The sequence below is a fragment of the Malurus melanocephalus genome, unplaced genomic scaffold, assembly GCF_030028575.1.
Source record: "Malurus melanocephalus ecotype Western Australia unplaced genomic scaffold, MMel_1.1 scaffold_33, whole genome shotgun sequence".
NCBI lineage: Eukaryota > Metazoa > Chordata > Aves > Passeriformes > Maluridae > Malurus > Malurus melanocephalus.
This window is the reverse complement of record NW_026623265.1, coordinates 1,258,991-1,280,118: the sequence shown is the minus strand read 5'-3', so window position 1 is coordinate 1,280,118 and position 21,128 is coordinate 1,258,991. Positions and strand designations below refer to the sequence as shown.

The following is a 21,128-nucleotide window of genomic DNA, read 5'->3' as shown; positions in this document are numbered from 1 at the left end:
ATCAAACCCAGATGGAGCACTTGAGAGTTTCCTATCCTCTACTCTCCTCTTCAGATGAGGGCTCCCAGCAATTAAAAGCAAGGCCTCTGTTTCCTCTAATTGTAGGCAGAAGACATTATTTAAAATCTTCAGATGCTAACTCAGCTTTATTTGATCTAATCTAACTGCAAGTAAAAAATTCACAGTTTTTTCCAAGAACAATCTCTTGGAAAAAAACCCTATTACTTACCTCCAGTGACAATGACTTTTGTCTTTCCACAATATGTGAAGGCATTTACTCCTTTAGGGACAGAAAATTCCTTTACAGGTCTGCAATTGATAATAAAACAATCATGTAAGAAATATTAGGAAAATACAGTTTACAGTCATTCCACCTTATTTTTCTATAGTACATAGAATAGTTGTTTGCATAATGTATACAATCTCTTGTTAAAAGCAAATTGATTTACAAGAGAGACTTATACTGACATCAATGAAACAGAAACAGGGTGCAATTTCCATTAAAGAAATAAATATATGATTTGCACACCTGAATTCTTTAACAAGCAAATTCCAAACAGACTCCTAAAATGGTAGCTACTGCCAAAGTAAGCTGCACACAAGCGTGTGTGTTTAAAGCAGTTAATCACAGGAGAAAAGCAACTGTGTTTGCCTTTTTCAGACATGGAGGTCTACTGTGATCTCAGTGATACATTAAGTAAGTGCAGTTAATTTTCTGCTGCTTTTGTATAATGTATTTCATAATGAATGTTCTTTACATGGTGTATTTTGTGTTGTAGAACAACATGAAGAGACCACAAGTATCTGAAACTCAGAAGTTAGTCTGTTACATTCACTGCTAAAGCACGAGAATTCAAACTGACAACACAGACTGAGATTGATTCAGTGCCCCTTCTAAACCCATCCTTTCAGCAACTTCTGCTTATCTATCCATGTTTCATCCATGGCTACTAATAAGTGAATATTTTATTGATTTTTGGATGTAGCAATAGAAGGGTTAACACCTGAAACAATGTCTGTCAGTGTAAATATGCTTTATAGAACTAAATGAATATAAGTTTAATTTTTCATTTGAAATTCAGACAAGTATTAGTTCATCCATTCTGGGCTAGAGTAATCATTAAAATTGAAAACCTTAAATGGGGGTTACAATAAATCTGACAAAAGAATCGGGAAATTTTAAGGATTAATGAAAGTGTTATTTCTAGGCAGGTATTAAAAATAGGCTGTTTGCTTTCTACTAATTAGAGTAAGCAAAGTTTTCTTCCTAGAGCTCTAACAAAGAAGTCTCAATTCTCTTGACAGTATAAAATAACAATTTATTGATTTAAATGTCTGATTAACAGATTTCCTACTTTTTTTTTTACCTTTTATACTTCTATTTAACTGTCTATTAGGTCTTTACTGAGCAGTCTTGATGCTCTTCCAAGATGAGTGAGAATAAGGGATTTTGGCACTATGAAGCCCTGTCTAAGCCATGGCCTTGCAACAGAAGCACAGAAGGATCATATTTATACCTCCCTTTTTTAGATACTTTACAAGGAAAGGTTATAGCTCTTCACCAGCCAYTATGGACAAAGAAACTTTAGTCACATAAGAGAGAAGATGCACTGCATCCCTGCCTAAGTACAATACTAATTCCTTCTTGCAAAGTTTGTTGCAGAAATTTATTTTGTTAGAACCAGTAAATCATATGTTTAAACTAGTTACTTATTAAATGGACATTTCAAAGTTATTTGATCCATAGATATTTTTAGGACTGTTAATTTCATTTTAACAGCTACATAATTTTTCAGTTGTCCAAATATAATTTCATTTAGCTGTTGTGTGAAACTGCTTAGAGATACACMTTTCTTGCATTTGGAGACACAAACCATAGCCAGTGTAATAAGAAAAAGAGCTATGAATATATCTGCAGTTAATGTTTTTTATTGAAGTATATRATGGTAGCATCTATGCTGATCAGACTTTTGGTTCTGCAGACTTAGTTTTCTTCTCTTCTAATTAATTCTATTTTTCTAAAACTCTCAACAAAAACAAACAGGATTTGTCAGCTTTTCAGCTGACACAGGTATGTGAACTTGTATAATCTATAAGTGTTTCATAGTTCACTTTCCCCATCCTCAACATACATGCAATAATCATAAAACCTAAGGTTACTGTATTGGTTCAAGAATTACTGCATGAATATTTATTGCCTATGTTATACAAGAAATAAAACAGATTATAATAATTGTAGCTGCTAGCCTTAAAATTAATTAATCTCTCTGGATGTACCTCACAGTGGAATTGTGAAGCAGACATAATATTTACAATGCTTTGAAACATTTGAAGTTCTATCTATATGTTATTTATAGTTCCTTTAAAAATCAAATTGAATTAGTATTATTTAATTGTGCTATAAACTTTTCTAAATTCACAGACTAATAAGGCTTGGAATCAGCTATGGAACTGATGTGCCGTATGAAGAAGGATGTGGCACAAATAAGGAGGCCATGACCTCTTTCCTGCTGCTTTGTAACACCATTTCATAGCCCTCAAAATAAATTGCGTTGTTGGTTTAATCTAGTGTAACTCAAACTTGTGAGACTAAAACTGTGAATGAAACCTAGCTGAGTTTATTTTTGTCTGGGTATAAATTTTAAATGAATGGGTACATGATATGCATGCAACAAATCAATCAATTTTCTAACTAAAATTTGCTTGCTGAGGAGAAATTGGAAGAGACAACACTGTCAACGTAATGTATTTTAAGGGTTGTGAGTACTGAACATAAATGGACAATCTTCTACATCAAAATCTAGCACACAAAGATATTCAAGCACTTAAGCAATTGTATTTATGTTTTCATTAACAATGCTTATAGAAAAGGCAGCTTCAGTACAACAACATGACACCTTGCAAGGCACTGATTTCCAGCACAGTTATAAAGCAGGTCTATTTTTGTCTAGATATCAGATACTTACAAGTTGTCCTCTAATCGCTTTATGTCATCCAAAACAAATGATTTAGTACTGTCTGTGGAGCAGGATGCAAAACGCTTTAGGGCAGAAATATACCTGACTTTCCCAACCCAGTCATCATGTAGCTTGCGTTTAAGCCTGGGGATACAAATGGAGACGTTTTTAGGCTACAGTAGCAACGACAGCGATGCATCTGAAGGTGGACAGGGATTTTTTTCAGTGAGATTATATGCACAACCAATGCTAATTTAATATCCAGGGCAGATACAGAATCACTCTTACAGCTCAAATGCAAGCAGAGAGAAAGTCGGGGTTTAATCATGCACTCTTCCAGTCACAATCATTCTTCCACCTGATTTGGCACAATAAAGCTGTTTCTTTGTCAAACAGAATAACATTAATTGCGAATTCTCTCCTTGAATTTTATTCTGCATCCTCTCTGTTGTAAGATCTCTTGTAAAATCTKCTATTGAAATTAATGGCATTTCCTTCACAGAGCAACAAGCAAATCATACTTACCGCAGTTTGAAAGATTATTTGCTTTGGTTAGATGGGGTTAATTTATAAATAGAAGTTAATCCTCTATTTAGGGCTAGCAAAATCAGAATTAAAACCCAAACAGAATGCAAGACTGATAATATTTTATCATAAACAACTTACATGGTAAAGGATTCGGAGTCGAAGAACCTAAATTGTGATTCTTTGTCGGCTCTAGATTGCTTCATTATGAAGTCATCACTAGTCATAGTAAGCAGGTAAATGTAACCCTTATCATCTCCCATTAAGATAGTATCTCTAGGCAAGTTATCTGCCATAGTCACCGTACAAACACAGAGCAGACAGTTTTTCATTGGTTTGATGACAAAGCCTTCATACTGTGGAATAGGTAGAGAGTTTATTAGATATTGCACGAGGGCCCTTAAACTGAATCTATCACACTTATCAAGTTACATCAGTGTTTGATTCTTGACTTTTTTTTTTTTTCAAGCTGCCCCTGTGATAGCTGTTTCCCTGTATCAGAAACTCATGGAAGATCATCACCAAGTGGAGTTAAAAGCAAAACTTAAGGGTTTCAGCAAGACTTTATTTCATAGGTAGCTTTTTCCATTCTAGTGAAGAAGTATTAATTACTTTTATTAATTATTTCTATTAATTACTTCATTAAATTCTAGGAAGGATCTTTGCATGCTATGTGGGCTGGCAYATTTGATAAGACTGTATGTGGTTTCCTGTTAAATAAAATGCTGTCTACAAGGAAATTGGAAATTGGAAATAAAATTAAAGAATAATTCAAACCACAAAATATAGCAGCAACAGACAGGGAGAAACTATATCAGATTCCTAATTGATACTACAACTTGGGAATGCCAAGTGTACTTATATGGGCAGGTGTTTCAATTTTGGAAGCACAGAGATAGTGAGAATGAATACAGTTGCAAGTCATTGTGGTATTTTGCTAGAAGACCCAGGAAAGGGGTTTGAGGTCTTCTGCATTACACTGTTTATTGGTTCTTCTGCCTGACTTCATCTGTTATTTGATTAAAGCATCCTTGCCAACCTAAACTGGGAAGTGTTCACAGGCCATAGGAATTAACTGCTTCAAAGCTATCTGTAGCACAGAAACATTAAAGACACATAACAGACMTATAGAACTGTCTGTATACTGTTTCTATGGTCTGAAAGAGAGCTTCACCTATTCATCAACAGGATACCTGCAGCTCTTACTGATGCAATGACTGGAGGGAACTTGGAGAATAATAAGTGGAGAATATATTTCTAAGCTTTTCTCCCAGAAGTCCAGTTGTGTTGACAAATAGACTTAAATTGACCTGAGCTTGGGAAGCAACCCTTTAATAMTGAAAAAAACCAAACCCTAAATCTTAAGCCAATCTTACCCTAAAATATTTACTTTGCTTCTCCTTATCATCTCAGCTAACTTGCAATTTCCAAGAAGTCTCAGGAACAGGAGGAAAAAACTAAGATATAGGTCGGGAAAATGCATAAGGCATTCAAGAAAACTTTAACAATTTGGACATACATGAACATCAAAATGTTTTTGCTCTTAGAATGTCTGGAAAAAAATACAGGATATGAAGAAATATTTTTTTTTAGATCAGRAAGTTACCTCAAAAAGAATTTATGTTATATTCCTTGGAAAACCTGTTCCTTGATTCTTAATAGGTTCTAAGATACCTATCTGCCCATGCACACATATTAGATATACAGGTGCACATGMATGCACTAGATGCACATAAATAATTTTTTGGGGGTTTCTTTGCACCATAGCATGATTTTTTTTTTTTATTTTCTTCCAAACTTTTAATATACTTTAATAATCCCATTTGGTGTGCAAAGAGAATTCCTCCTTTAGTGTGAATTCCACTGTTTCACTGAGTTCCTACACACAACAATTAAAAGCCTTCATCCTATTAGACCAAAGCGATGTGAATGTATATTGGAAAAAAAAGATTGATCAGCTTTCAGGTTTCATTTTGGCATTTGTCTGATCCAACATAATACCTTGGTTTCTTTTGGTCTGTAGTCCCAGAGAATGATTGTGTTTTCAGTTACAGCCACAACATATTTCAGATTAGGTAGGAAATCACATCCAGTGATCCAAGCAGTATCCTGATGAAAATAAAAAGAGTATCTAAAGAAGGATTTTCTCTGTAAATTTATCAACCTTTCTATCATGTAAGTACATATTTTAAACAATTCCTACATAAATTATATATACTCTGCACCAGCTCCTGCTGGGTCTAGCCCCAGTTCATGTATGAGATATAGAGTTCTAATTCCAGGAATAGCTCAGACATTAAGTTACAGAGGCACCAGGCTTAACCTCTGTTAACAATGACTCACCTCAGAGGCACAAATGCTGCACATGAGAGGACACAACACACATATACTGTTAGTTGAACTGTAATGACACTCTGGAAAAACACTCTAAGCAGAAGAAGCTTAAGCTAAAACATCCATAGTAAAGCAGATTGAGCTTTTACCTGGATACAGTTTGCTTTGAAATGAAATACATTTGAAGGCAGTCAAAACTTCAGCTATAGTAACAAAAACCCCACTGAAATGAATATTTATGAAAATAATGCACTTTATCAAATATTATAATTCTCCCAATAGGTACATCAAATATTTAAAAATACATACATCTATCCCTATTAAGTAATTGTTCACATATTCCTCTTATTATATAGGTATTAATGTAAAATAATTGCKTTTGCAAAGTATAGATCAGACTCCCGATGCTTCTATTTTTATTTCCATTGCATTGCTCTTACTGTAAAGAGTGCAAAATCCTGACAGAGGATTTTTTTGTGCCCTTTAGTACAATAAATATGTGGAAAATGTCGGTCCCGCAGAGGTCTTATGGATTGTTTGGCAATTCTTCTGGAAGACTTTGTTAACTGTATCTTTTTGAGGTCCTTATAATAGCGTCAGATAACAATGACTAACTGGCTTGAAAAAGATGATTTTAAATTTGTAGTCAAGTCACTAATTTGTTATATTAGCTTGTGATGAGGCAGTCGAAGTAGCAGGTTTCAGCTTTAGAGGAAAGGTTATAAGAATTTCTCTTAGCACTGCCATCCTTGACAGACAACTAGGCAGCTGTATCTGATCAACATTTTCATGATTTTCTTATTCCATCCTGTCACTCAAGGGCTCTTATCTTTCCTCCTTTGTTTTCAATACAGCTTCTGTTTCACTTTGGCTCATCCATTGAGTCTGTTTATGCTTTTCTATGCTATATTGAAAAGACATTTCATTTCTATTTTTGAAAGAAGTGATTTGCTCACTACCAGTATTCACATCACCATTCAGCAACGATTCTATGCTGATAGCTATTTTTGAACCTGTCAGCTGGACAATTGTTAATCAATGCACTCTAGTGGTTTTTTCCCCAGTCATTATATTTTAAACCAGAAGGTCATGTGGTACTAAGCCAAATACTGTATAGAGTTTAAAGCGTGTTATATTTATGCCTCTACTCTTTTCACTCAGTCACTTAATTTCATCAAGAAATGAAATCGGGTTTTCCTGAAGTGAAGTTTATCCCTTTAACTAATGTATGCGGTAGTTCATGCTCCATTTATACCATCGTTATGCTAGGAAAGTTCTGATGGCTGCATTCCACTGGATTTTATTTCTAGCACTACTATGTGTCACAGTCTTTCTGCTTTACTATCCTCAGGGCCAAGACCTCTATCACTCTGCTTGAGTAGGTCTCTATTCTGAAACATCTCAAGAATGAGAACACTGAATGGAAGAAAGCATAGGAACACAAGAATTGTTTAAATCTGTAAGCCACCCTCTAGATGCGTCACTATCAATGGATAGAAGGTTTGGAGTCTGATAACTTATCTCTGWATAAGTCCTGAATTCAGAACCTTACTACATTTGCAGGCAGGTGCACAAAAGTACATAGCTTTATCAGTTAGCTATTGATGCCACTATTGAGGATATCAAAACAACTGAAAACCGCATAATAATTGTGGTGAGAAAAGAATATGTCATTATTTCTGCAGATCAGAAAAAGTGAAATGTAAGCCTTGAAAGGCAGTCATCTTTTTTTGTTAGGTATTTAGATATTAATCATAAGCTATTATTTGTAATTGTACATTATGATCATTTGGTGCTGAAGTCTTCAACAAGTATTGTTCACCATATCTTTAATAAGTACTTGGTGGGTGATGATTTATACTTTCATAAGATATTGTACTTTGATTTTTAGTAAGTGTTTAGATTAGAGGTATTGAGATGCAAAGCTTCAGTTTTTATAAGCATGTTTTACATTAGAATGAATTCATTGATTCTCTCAAAGAGTCCTCAAGTTAATAAATTTAATAGCATCATACATTTCATCATTCTGGAAAGTGGTATTCAAGGTAATCCAGAATTTTATTTCATTTCAGTTTGGGAATTTAAATTTAAAGAACAAACATAAAATATTACATTCTACAAGCATTAAAATTTTTCAATAACCATCAAAAAGTTCAGGAACCTCAATTCCAACAAAAGGCTTTTTAATTCTCTTTTCTGTGTAGTAGTTAGAGGAAACATGAGAATAAATTGAATTGAACAAGGGTAGGATCATTCACTTAAATAAGAATATTAGATAAAAATTCCAATTCCATAAGACAAGGCAGAGCACAAAGCAGAAAAGGGTAATTTTTAATTAAGTCATCTGAAAATTTTGTAACTCTGATACCAAAAATGTAAATATAATAACCTCAACAAAGCTAAAATGACATCACCAAATACCATAAAATCTTTCAGATATAGAACCAGAGGGATTTCACAGGGTGAGCATGTGTTTATCTTTTCACCAACTGTCAGCTCCACAGTCAACCAAATGCCCCTGAGAAACCAAAGATTTTCCTCTGAAAGACACTATACAGTAGAGACTGTCATACTCAGCAGTAATGATCACAGCCGATCAAATGATCCCCAGCAGCAATGATCCTCCATCCCAAACATGGAGAASAATCCAAACTATTTTTAACCTACTTCTTCTGTCTTTAGGAAAGGCTGAAAAAGTGAAAATATCTCAGCTGGGAAAGAATSGGAAACTGGCCTATAATTACAATGACAGCAGAACATGGCAGCCCACACAGATATGATACAGAGCTGAAACAAGTGGSTGCTCACAGACACTAAAACTACCAGCTTTAGTATTGTATTTGAAATCACAATCCTCACAATTATGGTATTACACCATCGCACAGAGAGATATCATTAGGTTAAACATACCCTTCTTTCCCACTTTTAATGGCAATGATGTCCTTCAGTGGCGCCTAAGACTGCCACAGCTGCCAAATACTGTGCTACTTTTGCAGCAAAAAGACCTTCAGATTCATTGAGGAATCATTTTAAGACAAGTCCTTAGAGCTCAGAAAGGAAAGAGACCCTGCAGTCCTCTGCAGCATCGGGCTAACACTCCAGCTTTTTCCAGCTTCTTCCGCTTGGTATCTCTGGGGGAGATCCTATGCATATTTGGATTGGAGAAAGCAGCTCTTACAAGCAAAGCTGGAACAACTGAAATTCTCTCCTGTAGCACACCCGTAGGAGAAGCTCTAATTCTAGTCTATGTTTCCAAAAGTCCATGGGTCTTAACAATATTTCTCATAGTTGCCTCTCTGCACTGATTCCACAGGTCAGATTAGCCCTTGCAATAAATTAAATTCAACTCAGGCTCAGAGCTATTTTCTKAGTTGGAGTAGTAAAGCCTCTGGTGTGGAGTACTTCTATTGAATTCTAGGACTCCCACAATATGCAAGAGAGAATCAACAAAATGCACTGCCTCCTGGTACAAGAGACCTACATGGACTTTTAGGACACAGGGTCACATCACTTTGCTAAGACTAATGTCTCTTGTCTACAGGTCATCTGAAAGAARCTCATTACCTAAAATCTGCAGTGATACTCCCAGGGTTTATAAGACGTAAAACCTCTACATGAGGTCTTAATGTATATACTGTGTAGCCAATCATCTACCTAGTAAAACTTAGAACTATTTTTCATGAACAAACTTAGAATTTTACTTATTTAAATTTTACAGTGACAATTGAAGTTTTGGATTTTAGAAGAAAAAATCCTGGCAAGGTAATGGATAAAGGACAATTTGGTAGAAAAAAACCAGCATTTATGTGAGGTTTCATTTATCAGAGGAAAGAAATCAAGTTACTGAATTGTTTCTGTAACTAAAAGGAATGAATTGAAACTATTTGACCTACAGCTCCCTATGACAAATCATGCAAAAGTCTCAAAGTTAGAAGTGATATTAGAATAATGCTCAGTTTCTAATTTTTTTTAGTTTAGTACATGCTGATCTTTACTTAAAATTATTTAACAGAAAGGAGACAAAAGAGAACTTACTTCAACATTGAGAGTTGCCAGAACCTTCATCTGAAAAATCAAAAAAGATTTTGTCACAATATCAAGTTAGCACTTAAATTAGAAGTCTAAACAAAGTCATCTCTTCACAGGCAGATTAGAACAATATTTGCAAACTGAAAGAGTAGGYGGTGAAGATCTTAGAAAGATCCTTAAGCTGCCTGCTGTCTGTTCTTCTGTACATAGTGAGGAATTTAAAACTTCTCTTTTTTCACAAGTGTTTCATAATTTCTTGTTCAGTTTGTGGTTTTTACATTGAGATATTGGAGTGAGCAAACAAGTAAAAAATACTCATTTTTACAATGGAATACAGATCAGCTGGTCTTTGGATGGAATTGTGCTTTTAATGGTTATTGACACCTAAAACAGCATTAGCTGCTCTGATAGATAGGATGTGTCATAYAGAAATCCAAGCAAATGCTGGCCCAGATGCCATGTCAACTAGTGCCAGCAAAATGCCAGGCAGAGGCAGTATTTCAGGCTGCAAACAGGAATACTCACACTGGTACAGCATCTTTCGCTAGTGGTAGACAGTGTAGCATGTAGCTCAAAACCTGAAGTTTTAAGTGTCACCATTATCCAGTACAGACAGGGTTACCTTCTATGTCCTTTAACAAAACCATTAAGTTTCCAAAAGCAGATTCAAMCTTTTCCCTTCTGAAACACCCACAGATGCTTTTCCCCCCACACTTGCCCCTGCCCCTCAGCAGTAATGATTAAATGGCATACCTATCCCAGCTATTCCATATTTTAAAATAAAGAAGTTAGGATGAAAGTCTTTCTTCCCATAGAAGTGAGATGCTAAGTGTGATCATGGGCAATCTTTGAGCATAGTTTAAGGGTATTGTTAATCAAGAGATGGATATCCATCCACTATTATCAGACTTGGCTTTATCTACAGTAAGTAGAGTGTGCTGTTAAGGCTGTCTACTCCTACCGATTTCATCTGCTAGTCAAGGCAGTATCCATGTCCGACAAAGGTAAGTGTCTCATGCTCTGTAGTAAGCTGTTTGATGGTGTAGAGCTGTATACCGGTGTTGAAGCGTATTAGGCCCACATTTATTGCAGAAAGCAATGCTCAGCCCTCAAATGAAATCACAGAATTAYAGATGAAGGCTGGAAAAGATCTTTAAGGTGATCMAGTCCAACTGTAAAACTAACACTAGATCATGTTCCCAAAAGCCACTTCTCTGTATCTTTTGAATACCTCCAGGGTGGGTGACTCAACCACTTCCCTGGGCAGTTCCAATGCTTGACAACCCTTTGGGTAAAGAAATTATTCCTAATAWCCAATCTTATCCTCTCCTGGCACATCTTGAGGCTGTCATAATGCCTTAGTCATTTTCAGAACATAGTTTTATAAGTGGGATTTGAGGTCCCTAATTCACTGTCTTAAGCAGCTGAGTATAAAATCATTTACATTGTAGTCACTGATGTCGGATAACATCAATCCATCCTATGAGGAGGCAGCAAGTCAACCTGAAAATAGACTGGGGAGGTACGGGGGGGGGAGAGAGCTATTTTTAATCTCATACTTTGGGAAATTGTTTTTCATAGATATGTAAGAGGGATAATGTTCTGGAGGCCAGGCTTTCAAATAAATTATTTTAGCATTTACCAAAGCTGCAGTACCGCTTTGTTGTTTAATCATCCATGGAGGTCCTTCTTGGTTTAAAGGCTCCTGCCATAAGCATTATGCACTAATTAGCTAAAATCCCTAGAAAGCACTAATGCTGCTTTTAAGCTTTACTGCATTGTCTGAAATAACTTTAAAAAAATTGTTGCATTAAAATAGTATGAATGTAAAGCACCAACAAGTATAGATGCATGATGTACCTCATAGCATCTGCAAGTGGATACCTCTAAATAGTAACATAATAATTTGGGAGATTAATTTACAGATTTTAGTTTAAGAGCATCTTAAGTCTGAATTTCTACTTAAAATGGTACAGATCTCCTTACAGTTTACTGATGAGGGGACTAACTGTGAATCAGTAACTCAGTAAATCAGAAACTGTCATGCAGACTGTTGTCAAACTCAGAACTTTCAAGCTTCTAGATGTTGCTGGACTGAATAAATCTTATTTGCAAACAACTGTTTCTGTCCATTCTAGATATTTTCAGTAGCTGTAGAAAACAGTTAATTTTCTGATTTCCACTCTATATAGAAAATTTAATTCCAATAGCATATTTTGTATTAAGGAAAACCTTTTCTAAACAGAAGTGCAGATTATTTTCTATGAAACAAATTTCTATGAAGAATATCTATTAGTAGCCATGTCTACCTTCTATCAGTTTCTGTGGACTGTCTAATAGTTTTATATTTTAAAAGAACAATGTATGTTTCCTACTGTACTCTAAAATACAGAAAAAAAATAACTTTGTTAAGAAAGATATCTAGGTTTTTATGGGAAAACCTGAGTTCTAGATCAAAGTCCAATCAGTTCCCCTGTGTACTGCCTAATGGAATAATAAAAAAATTGATTTAGAATTACCTGTTCACTAAAAACAKTTAGCACTCCTTTCTGAGAGGCTGTTACTATGAAGTTCTGAAGGGGCACCCTCACCATTCCTTTAATCACATCTTTTCTCTTGACAACTGTCAATGAAAAAATATTACTTTTAATCTTACAGACATGGAAAACATAAAAAAAAATAGAATTATAATACTAAGAACATTTTGTCTTCCTGAAATGCATTTTGGTACCAAATTCAAGGCAGTGATGCAATATATTATTCTATTCTATACTTAGTTAATTAATCATGTTGCATTTCTAAATTTCATTAATGTATTCTGGATGTGCTAGATCTTCCTACATTTTTTCAAAAAATACAGAAAGACGAGTAACTGCATAAAAAAATAGTCCGGTTCAGAAAAGTTCATAATTTCAAAATAATGTAGGAATGTGGATCACTGGGAAATGTAGCAGTGGAGCATTCAGATGCAGTGAATTTAGTAAAAAACCCATATAGTTTGGAACATATAAGAAGAAGAAGAAGCATGAATAAACAAAGACAGATCTTATCATTGTACTTTCAAAAAAGTGAGCAACACACTGCCTTAGAAAAAGTATTTTGTGATATAAGATGAAGTATGTCACCTGAATGAGTAATCTGCTGTTTTTCAGATACAAGAAAGACCATGCTTTCTTTCGAAGGGGAAGGCATGCCATCACTTTCTCCTATGAAACAGCCAAAAATCTAAACAAAACAAAATAGAAATAAACAAGTAATTTATTGTAAAACTAATTCTGGAAGATGTATGTATAAAGTCAAATACTTATCTCACATTTTAATAATTAAATTTTTTTTTTAATTACCCTAGTGCTGTTTCCTTTAACCATTAGCTGCCAATATGACTTTAGAGTGCTGAGATCTGCTACTCAGGCACACTCTTTCTTCAGTGTTTACGAAAAAGCCAGCTTGCACAGGGCTTCTAGGAATATAGCCCATCTGTTTGCTAAAGTTGTTATACAGCTTTGCTTCGTAATGATTGTTTATAAATAATCATATTCAATTTTCATTTTCCAGTTCTACCTACTTGTTCTTCCTAAACTAGACCCTCARCTAGGACAAAAACCCCAACCACTCTGTATTTATAAACTGAGACATTCAATGCAGCATAGCATTTTAACCTAAACAGAAGAAGAGCTTTTCCAAAAAGATATGTCGATTCCCATTTGCTGGAAAAAAAATAGCATAAAGACAATATTTTTAAATTTTTTTTTTAGTCATCTCATTAAATCTGGCAATGTTTCATTTGTACTGAACATGATGGAGATCCCTGCACAGGATAGTCAGGGATGCTGCTCCAGGATGTGAAATTTTCAGCTGAAATGCTCTACAAATCTCAAGCTTTGTACCTAAAAGTAGTTTGGTAATTTTTTAGGAAATTAGTTCAGTCCCATTCAGCTGTACAGATTTTTTAACTCCTTTCTCACATTATGGACAGTACATATACTTCATACCATGAGTTCTAAAAGCAATGCCCTTTTGGATGGAAGACAAAATGTTGTATTTTATTCTAGTTCAATATTTTCCATGTTATACAAGAGGGCTCCCATTTTCCTTCTTTGAGAGATTCAGATTTCTAGTTTTTTGTAGCATCATCTTGTCTTTCTATCCTGTATCCACACAGAGAGGCTAAGTTATCCTGTAATTCCAAGGATCCGAGCTCTTGCTCTTATTGAAAGGAGCAACATTTTGCTTTCTTAATTGTGTGCACCAACTTTCCAGCAGAGAACAGGCTTGTCAGCTTTCTGGGGACTAAGGATTTGGTGGGAGGACATTTTGTTTAAGGACAGGCTTATCCAGTATCAGGTCCCTCCTGAGTCCTGACTCAGGATGCCAGGTGCAGTGGTTGCGCTAGGCCAGCAGCTGCCCTAAAACCAGCAGAGGTGAAAGTTTTCGGTGCCCACACAGGTGTGTCTGTCATGCTTCCTGCAGACATGAGACAATGCCACTTTTGCTTCTGCCCAGCATGCAGGACACTGCCCAAAGAAAGAGCATCACTGAAATACCTTACAGCTGCATTAATGGCTTCTGCTGACTTTGATGCGGCCCAACAAGCCCCAGCCCATAACGTCTATGAGATATTGATAGTGAAATAAAATGCACCTTACACATACTTCAGATGTTTATTTCCAAAAAAAAATGTAGCTTTCTAAGAGCTAACTACATTTGAGAAAAAGATGCAGAGGTGAGTTTCCCAAGTCATCGATAAATTATAGCTGCTGAACTGTCCAGGAAAAGTCTTTTAAACTGTGAAGTGAGCAAATGACAAAGGGTGGATCCCAATTTAACTAGAGATGATTAAAATAACTTTTTTTTTCTCATATAAAAAAGTATCCTTTGAACATGGGTACATTGTTGTGGAGACCACCGGAAACTTAGGAAACCCTTGAACATAAAGTACTTGAAAAAGAGAAATATCAGTAAGTTAAAGAAATAAGAACACTCACACAAACCATGGAAATAAATTTGTAAGATTTTGTCAAGCTGAAGAGAGGCCAGAAATCGAGAGGTGAATTTGAAAAAAATTAGACTTGTTATAGTAGGAAAATAGGAGCAAAGGGTCAGGGATAGAGTTCTGAGAAGAGGGCTAAGGTGAGAGAGAGAGAAATTATAAAAGAGACATATGAAAGGAATGAAGTGAGGTGTATCCCTGTTTCTTGATTTTCAAGACTGAGGGCATGCTCAGCAGTGCTAAAAGGAGCAGGGGAACTCAGAAGAACAAGGTTATAATACAGGACTTTTAGAAAAAAATCATTAGAAAACTGGAGCACGGACAGCAGAAACCATGATGGCTGTTTAMGATGTTACAGTAATTGCTATTAATGATACATTTAAAAAATTARGTTATAAAAAAGGAGGCTGAAGCAAGATCAAGGCTGCTTCCATTGTTCACAGCGGGTCATGAAAGATATGTCCAAATTGCAGTTTATAAATGTGATTTTTCTGACATAATTAGTAGATTAATGAACACTGTAAGAATACCATCAGGTAAGGGAGGCCTTGCTGTCTCTTTCACCATCTCTCTCAAACAAYAGCTGGTGTTAGCTAGTATTTCCAAAGAATACTTTGGCCTCTTAAAAGCTTGATGATAATTTCAATAAAGTTATTAAGTATGTCAAAGAGCAGATTTGCAGTTGTTTTTTGGTTTCTTGGTTTTTTTTGTTTTTTTTTTTTTGTGTCTGTGGCTGATGGGGTTTTGTTTGGCAGGTGTTTTAATTTGTATTGTGTTTTGCTGATTTTTTGGGTGTTTTTTTTTCAGAAAAAAGACAACCTTAATTTAAAAGGAATTAAAAGACTAAGGAGCAAGAGAAATGCAAGTGGKATTTAGTCTGGCCAAGGATTAAATAGAGTCAACTTCAAAATCATATAAAAAAGAAGAGCTACAGATATGGGTGGAAGCAACAAAAGGTCTATGATCCTCATCAGTAACTACACGTGGACATCTTTGACTATCAAGAGGTTAAAGACAGATGAAAAGAATTTAGAGCTGTATAAACTTACAATTGTAAGTCTCTGGCAAAGTAGCCAGTCAGAACATTCCTGCCTTCATTCCTGACATTAGTAACTTTCCAGAATTACCTGAACAATTTTGAAACTGTAGAGTTTGTCAGAGAAACAAAATTTTTAAATGTCACCAACACATACTATGTAGGATACAAACCAATCACATTTTATTTTATCGGAACCCATTCAAATAAATCTGGAAGGATCTGTTTTGATCCAATCATTATGGATAGGATGCTTCCACAATTACAGGAATTCAAAAGCTCATGCTGAATTTATGGTTGAAGTAAATTGGGTTTAGACATCAATCAAATGATCGATTCAGGAATTATTTTGCTTCTGTGTAAGCCAAATTTGGAGAATTCCAGAAGTCAGCAGTTTTTCTGTTGCAGTTTTTTCTCTTTCTCTCTAGCTAGACTACCAATAAACCAAATCTTATCCTTTTTTTTTTTTTTTCCCTGAAAGGAGCTTGACTTTATGTTCCATAATGTATATAACATATGGACCATCAGATTTCTCACTAAACAGAGAGGAAAAAAAAAAGCAAAAAATGCATTGCAGCTTTTCAATGCAGTATTATATTTCAAACCKTGCTGGATAAGGCTGTGTTAAGGTAAAGAAATAAATAGACTATTGAGTCTGATCTTTGTCTATTTCATAACTGAACTATCAACTCTGTCATGGATRAACTTCCAGTTACTTTATGTTAAATATTTCTCTCCCCCAGGAGAAAATAATGGGAAACCCCCCCAAATTAACATTTTAATCAGGATTCTTTTGAACAGAAAAAACTATAAATATTTCTGTTTTATTGCCTATAGCACTCTTTATATGCTTATTCTTATCCATAGTCTACATGACACGCATGATGAGCGATGCTGAAGATTCATTGTTTACCATGCTCTGCTTTTTTCAAGAAAAAGCACAAGGCATATTAAAAGGCTGTCATTACTCAGCTCACCCTTCATAAAATTGGGGAAATGCTCATAGAAAGGGCTCTGGGGAGTTTTATCCGGGGCAAATAATGCACAGATTTCATAAGGAAACTAAGGTGGCCTCACCTCCTTTATTAGACCCCATGCTGTGCTTGTTTGTGTAATTATGTAGCCAAATTATGTATGTAATTATGTAATTTACTAAGTAGTCTGACTGAATTAGACTCAAGGAAGGTTTTGGAATAAATGATACACACTCCAATAAAAAAACAGAGCTTCCCTCAGCTCTCTTACAAAGGAATGAGGCTGCAYGTTATTTGAAACTGTTCTGCTACCCTAAATGAAGGAAAATCAGTCCTTCAGACTGTCAACTATTTTCCAGATTTGCCCCAAGCCCTCCCTGAAGGAAATCTTTAATGCCTGACATGAGCAAACCCTGTGAGTAATGTTACACTGTAAGAAAAAATTATGGTTAAGAAAGGTAGTACTCAAAAATGTTTCCATACAGATCCTTATTAAATAGAAATAGCTGAACACATCCCTTTTAAGATGATATTAGGAAACTACTTGATAGTAGTTGTTGATAACATGTAAGGAATAGGTGTTGGGTATGTTCAAGGTTCCAACAGTAGTGTGATGTTTGAGAGTAACATAAAATGGAAATACATTGATGAATTTATATTCATGTCACTTGCTAATATTCTGCCATAAGACTTTAAGTCCAGCAAGAACTTGCTATGCATCCAATGCCTCCTATGCTACCATAGGAAAGTCACTGTGTGCTGAAGTTAYGCCCCTTCTGCACAATTTTCTCTTCAGGTAAGAAAAAACCTAAAAATCTTGTAGTAATATATGATGATAGGAGCTCTTGATGAGAATTGGTGATTTACCACCAYAAGAGACAGACAAATTGATTACATGGATCTCGCTCATTCAACTACAGAACCAAAAAATATATACAGAATTCTCTGGTTAAAAAACTCTATCAAAATGATGCCCTCTAATGCTTCATATTTAAAGTAAGGGCCAGATTTATGCTTTGAACAAGGGAAGAGAAAGGCAAGGGAGCAGAGGTAAGAGAAAAGAGAGGGAAGAGGAGAAAACAAGGAAGCATTTCTGAAGGTTTAGCTAGAGATAGACTTGTCCTCAGAGCACAAATGGCATACTGTAGTCAAAAGAGATTTTGCATTTTGTCAAGAAGCCTTAGGGCAATGCGTATCATGGAAGTAGTTGTGAAGACCTAAGTACACCCAGGCTTCAGGAAGCAAGGATAAATATCAGCAACAGAGTGCCTCATTATGCCTTGGAGCTCATGAAAAACAGACTTGTAAACAACATACAGTCAACAGGTAAATACCACCACCGTTTAAGATTCTAATTAGCTTTTCATATTTAAGAAAACTTTAGAAATCCTTACCTCAAGCCATTCTGGCCTTTCATCAAGGTTGCTCATAGCCTTCCTGAAAAAGGCCTGAATATTATGATCCTTGACTGCTGGACCAAAAAGTGTTCTTGTGGTTGCATAGAATTTATCATAGTCTATCTCATCTGTATGGGAGGAACAATGTCCACAAAGTTTAAAACTGGTAAGTTACAGATTCCTTTCTCATCCACCCTACCTCTGGTTTAATTTCTTTCAATTTCAATAGCATACACATTCTAGCTTCTCACATTGTATTCACTAAAGCATTTGAAAAAAAAAAAAAMCAATCCTAATATTTGCTCTTTTCCAAATGACCTAATTTGCAATGCATGACAGGAAACAGATAAAAGAATGGATAAAAATTTCTCACTTCTTTTTTCTTCCCCTCTTTGTCATAATTCTGATTTGACTTTTTGAACCTGAATGGACTTTAAAACCACTAACTTTAGGACAAAATTTCTCCTTTCAAGCAGCAATAGCCACTTGCATTGAGAAAAGCAAAATTTTGCCTCCATTATTTACAATTAACCACCATATTTACATAATTCATCGGGTTTGTGCCTTTACAGAAACATTGCATCATGCTAACTTCTATATGTGGCAACTCCACCAATTATATTTTGAGTGATTACCATGGCCTTACAATTTGGCCAGAAATCCTAATAGAAGGAGAAAAGAATTCTCATTGTGCAATCTCTCTATTTTCTGTAAAAAATCAAACAATTATAGTTAGAACATTARCTTGAGGTCTTTCTTATCATCTTCTCTCTATGATACATTCTCTCCATGTAAAAATTACACTTTTCCATCAGAATGAATATCTCTTACCATCATCTTTAGTATACAAGCCTGAACTCTCCTTGGTCTTCTGGATGACCATTTTTTCAACTAGATTATGGAACTGCTCCAAAGCATTCTTGAAATCAATCAATTCAAGAGAAGAGCAACTCTCCTTATCACGATGCTTCTTTCCAGACATCCTTCATTAACAAAAGACAAGAGGGGGAGTTCTTACAACCAGGTCYGAGCCTTGTTTTATTTAAACTCCCACATGAGTTCATGTGAAACGCAGCTGCATGACAGATATTCCAAATATTATATAATAAAAAAGAGGAGACTCTGGCTTAGCATGTCAAGCTGCCAAAGTGTAGAGAACTGTCGCAACCCCCCATGACATCATAGAGTCCTACTCACTGCATGGCCATAAGTCATGAATCAGGATCACCAAACAACCTGGCATGTGAGATTATTTCATATTATCTCATGTAATAAGTGACAGAAGAAACCTTTAAGTCTACATTTACCTCCTTTATGCTACAGATCAATAAATATCAGCCATTTATCACTATATTGAGCCCAAAATTTTGTTCTAACATATAGTAAGGTGTCAAGTGTTAATCTTCAGACATAAAAAGATGGACAATCCAACAGGTGTGTTCCAAAGGTTAATTACACACACTGTTAACATTCAAGCCTCCTATATGATTTTGTGTGGCTTCTGTTTCCTAAGGGCAGCTCTGGGAATAGCGTCACTAATTTAGTTGGTACATTCTCATACTAAGGGCCTTTGTACCTGGACTACTACTCCATTTTKTTCTTACATTAATTAAAGCAGACTAAACTTTCTGTCTCCTATTGCAGCTCTTTCCTTTAGGTCTCAATATAACTGCGATTCCTCATTTTTCATCTTTTTAACATCTTTAAAGAATTGTAATGCCATGTTACTCTGCTAGACCATAAAAGGCAAATGATGATTTTCAGGCTTTTTGTTAAACTCACTTTTCTGTAGACCACACTGATCAATTTCTTTGTAATGTGCTTTAGCTATTGATCTCCAGATCCACTTTTCTATTACTTCACCCAAGGCTGGTGCCAGGTTTACTGGTCAAGGCTTTCTTGAATTCCTGAGCATGGAGTCTTTGGTCTGTGGAGATTCTGTAGTTGAAAGAAAATGAGAAATTATATTTTATAGTTCCTTATGGCAATCTAGAGGATTGATACCAAACTGGCATGTTTCAAGAATATACAAGTCACTTCTTCAAAGAAAACAAACAAAACAGATTAAATCCATAGTCTTCACACACATTTGGAAAATCAGCTGAACATTTCTGAAACTTATAGGGAAGGCAACTACTGGGTATTAAACAGAGTTACTAAAAATAATGCATGGAAATATCTCTGCATGAACAGCTAGCTCTTCAGGGGAAATGGTGTCTCATGATATTGTTGCCTTGAACAGCCAGTTTTTAATAATGACACAGACATGGTTAAGGGGATAAAAGGGTTTTACCTCAGTATTTGGGATCCCAGGTGCACAACTTGATGGCAGAATGCACCCCTATGTATAGCACAGATACAAGTTTTATAGGTTTCAGAAATTAGCATATCTATCTAGGATTCCCCAATAAGAAACTTAACAAATGCAGTAATGTCCCCCTATTCTAATGAGTCCCCCCCCGATGAGGCCAGAGCCCAGTTTAYACAAGATGTTCCAGAGAGAAGGCTTCACCAAGGCTGGAGCCTCAGGTTTAAGATAGCACAGGACACACTGACTCCTTCCTCAGGATGTTTGGTCTCTCTGCCCAGCAGAACTCCTAAACTAAGCTGGAACATCAGGTGACAGGAATTTACAAACATGTGGGCTAAGGGGTACAAGTGATACATAAAGGGTACAGAAAATGTATAAAAGGATATAAAAGTATAAAAAAGGGTACATGAAAAGAAAGGCAAAAATCATCAGGCATCAATATGCTACCTAACACAAGCAATCCAACTGCTTGAAATTCTATCATTTCAAAGGGAGGGACATAAAAGTTTTTGGGTACTTCTGCTCTACTGCAATACATATTTATTTCAATTAGAATGAGAAAAAGATTGGCAAAG

At 35.5% G+C, this 21,128-nt stretch overlaps 1 protein-coding gene across 1 annotated transcript in view; it reads right to left on the bottom strand.

Annotated features, from left to right (window-relative positions):
* Nucleotides 1-19,224, bottom strand: part of WDR64 (WD repeat domain 64) — a 65,938-nt gene extending 46,714 nt beyond the window's left edge. Inside the window, exons 1-9 of the mRNA XM_057363978.1 lie at nucleotides 19,074-19,224; nucleotides 18,240-18,370; nucleotides 12,971-13,070; nucleotides 12,365-12,468; nucleotides 9,852-9,881; nucleotides 5,484-5,591; nucleotides 3,624-3,838; nucleotides 2,967-3,101; nucleotides 230-309 (exon numbers count right to left, since the gene is read on the bottom strand). Of these exons, the coding sequence (XP_057219961.1) occupies nucleotides 230-309; nucleotides 2,967-3,101; nucleotides 3,624-3,838; nucleotides 5,484-5,591; nucleotides 9,852-9,881; nucleotides 12,365-12,468; nucleotides 12,971-13,070; nucleotides 18,240-18,370; nucleotides 19,074-19,224 (1,054 nt within the window). The remainder of the gene's footprint in view (nucleotides 1-229; nucleotides 310-2,966; nucleotides 3,102-3,623; nucleotides 3,839-5,483; nucleotides 5,592-9,851; nucleotides 9,882-12,364; nucleotides 12,469-12,970; nucleotides 13,071-18,239; nucleotides 18,371-19,073) is intronic.
* Between the last annotated feature and the right edge of the window lie 1,904 nt (nucleotides 19,225-21,128).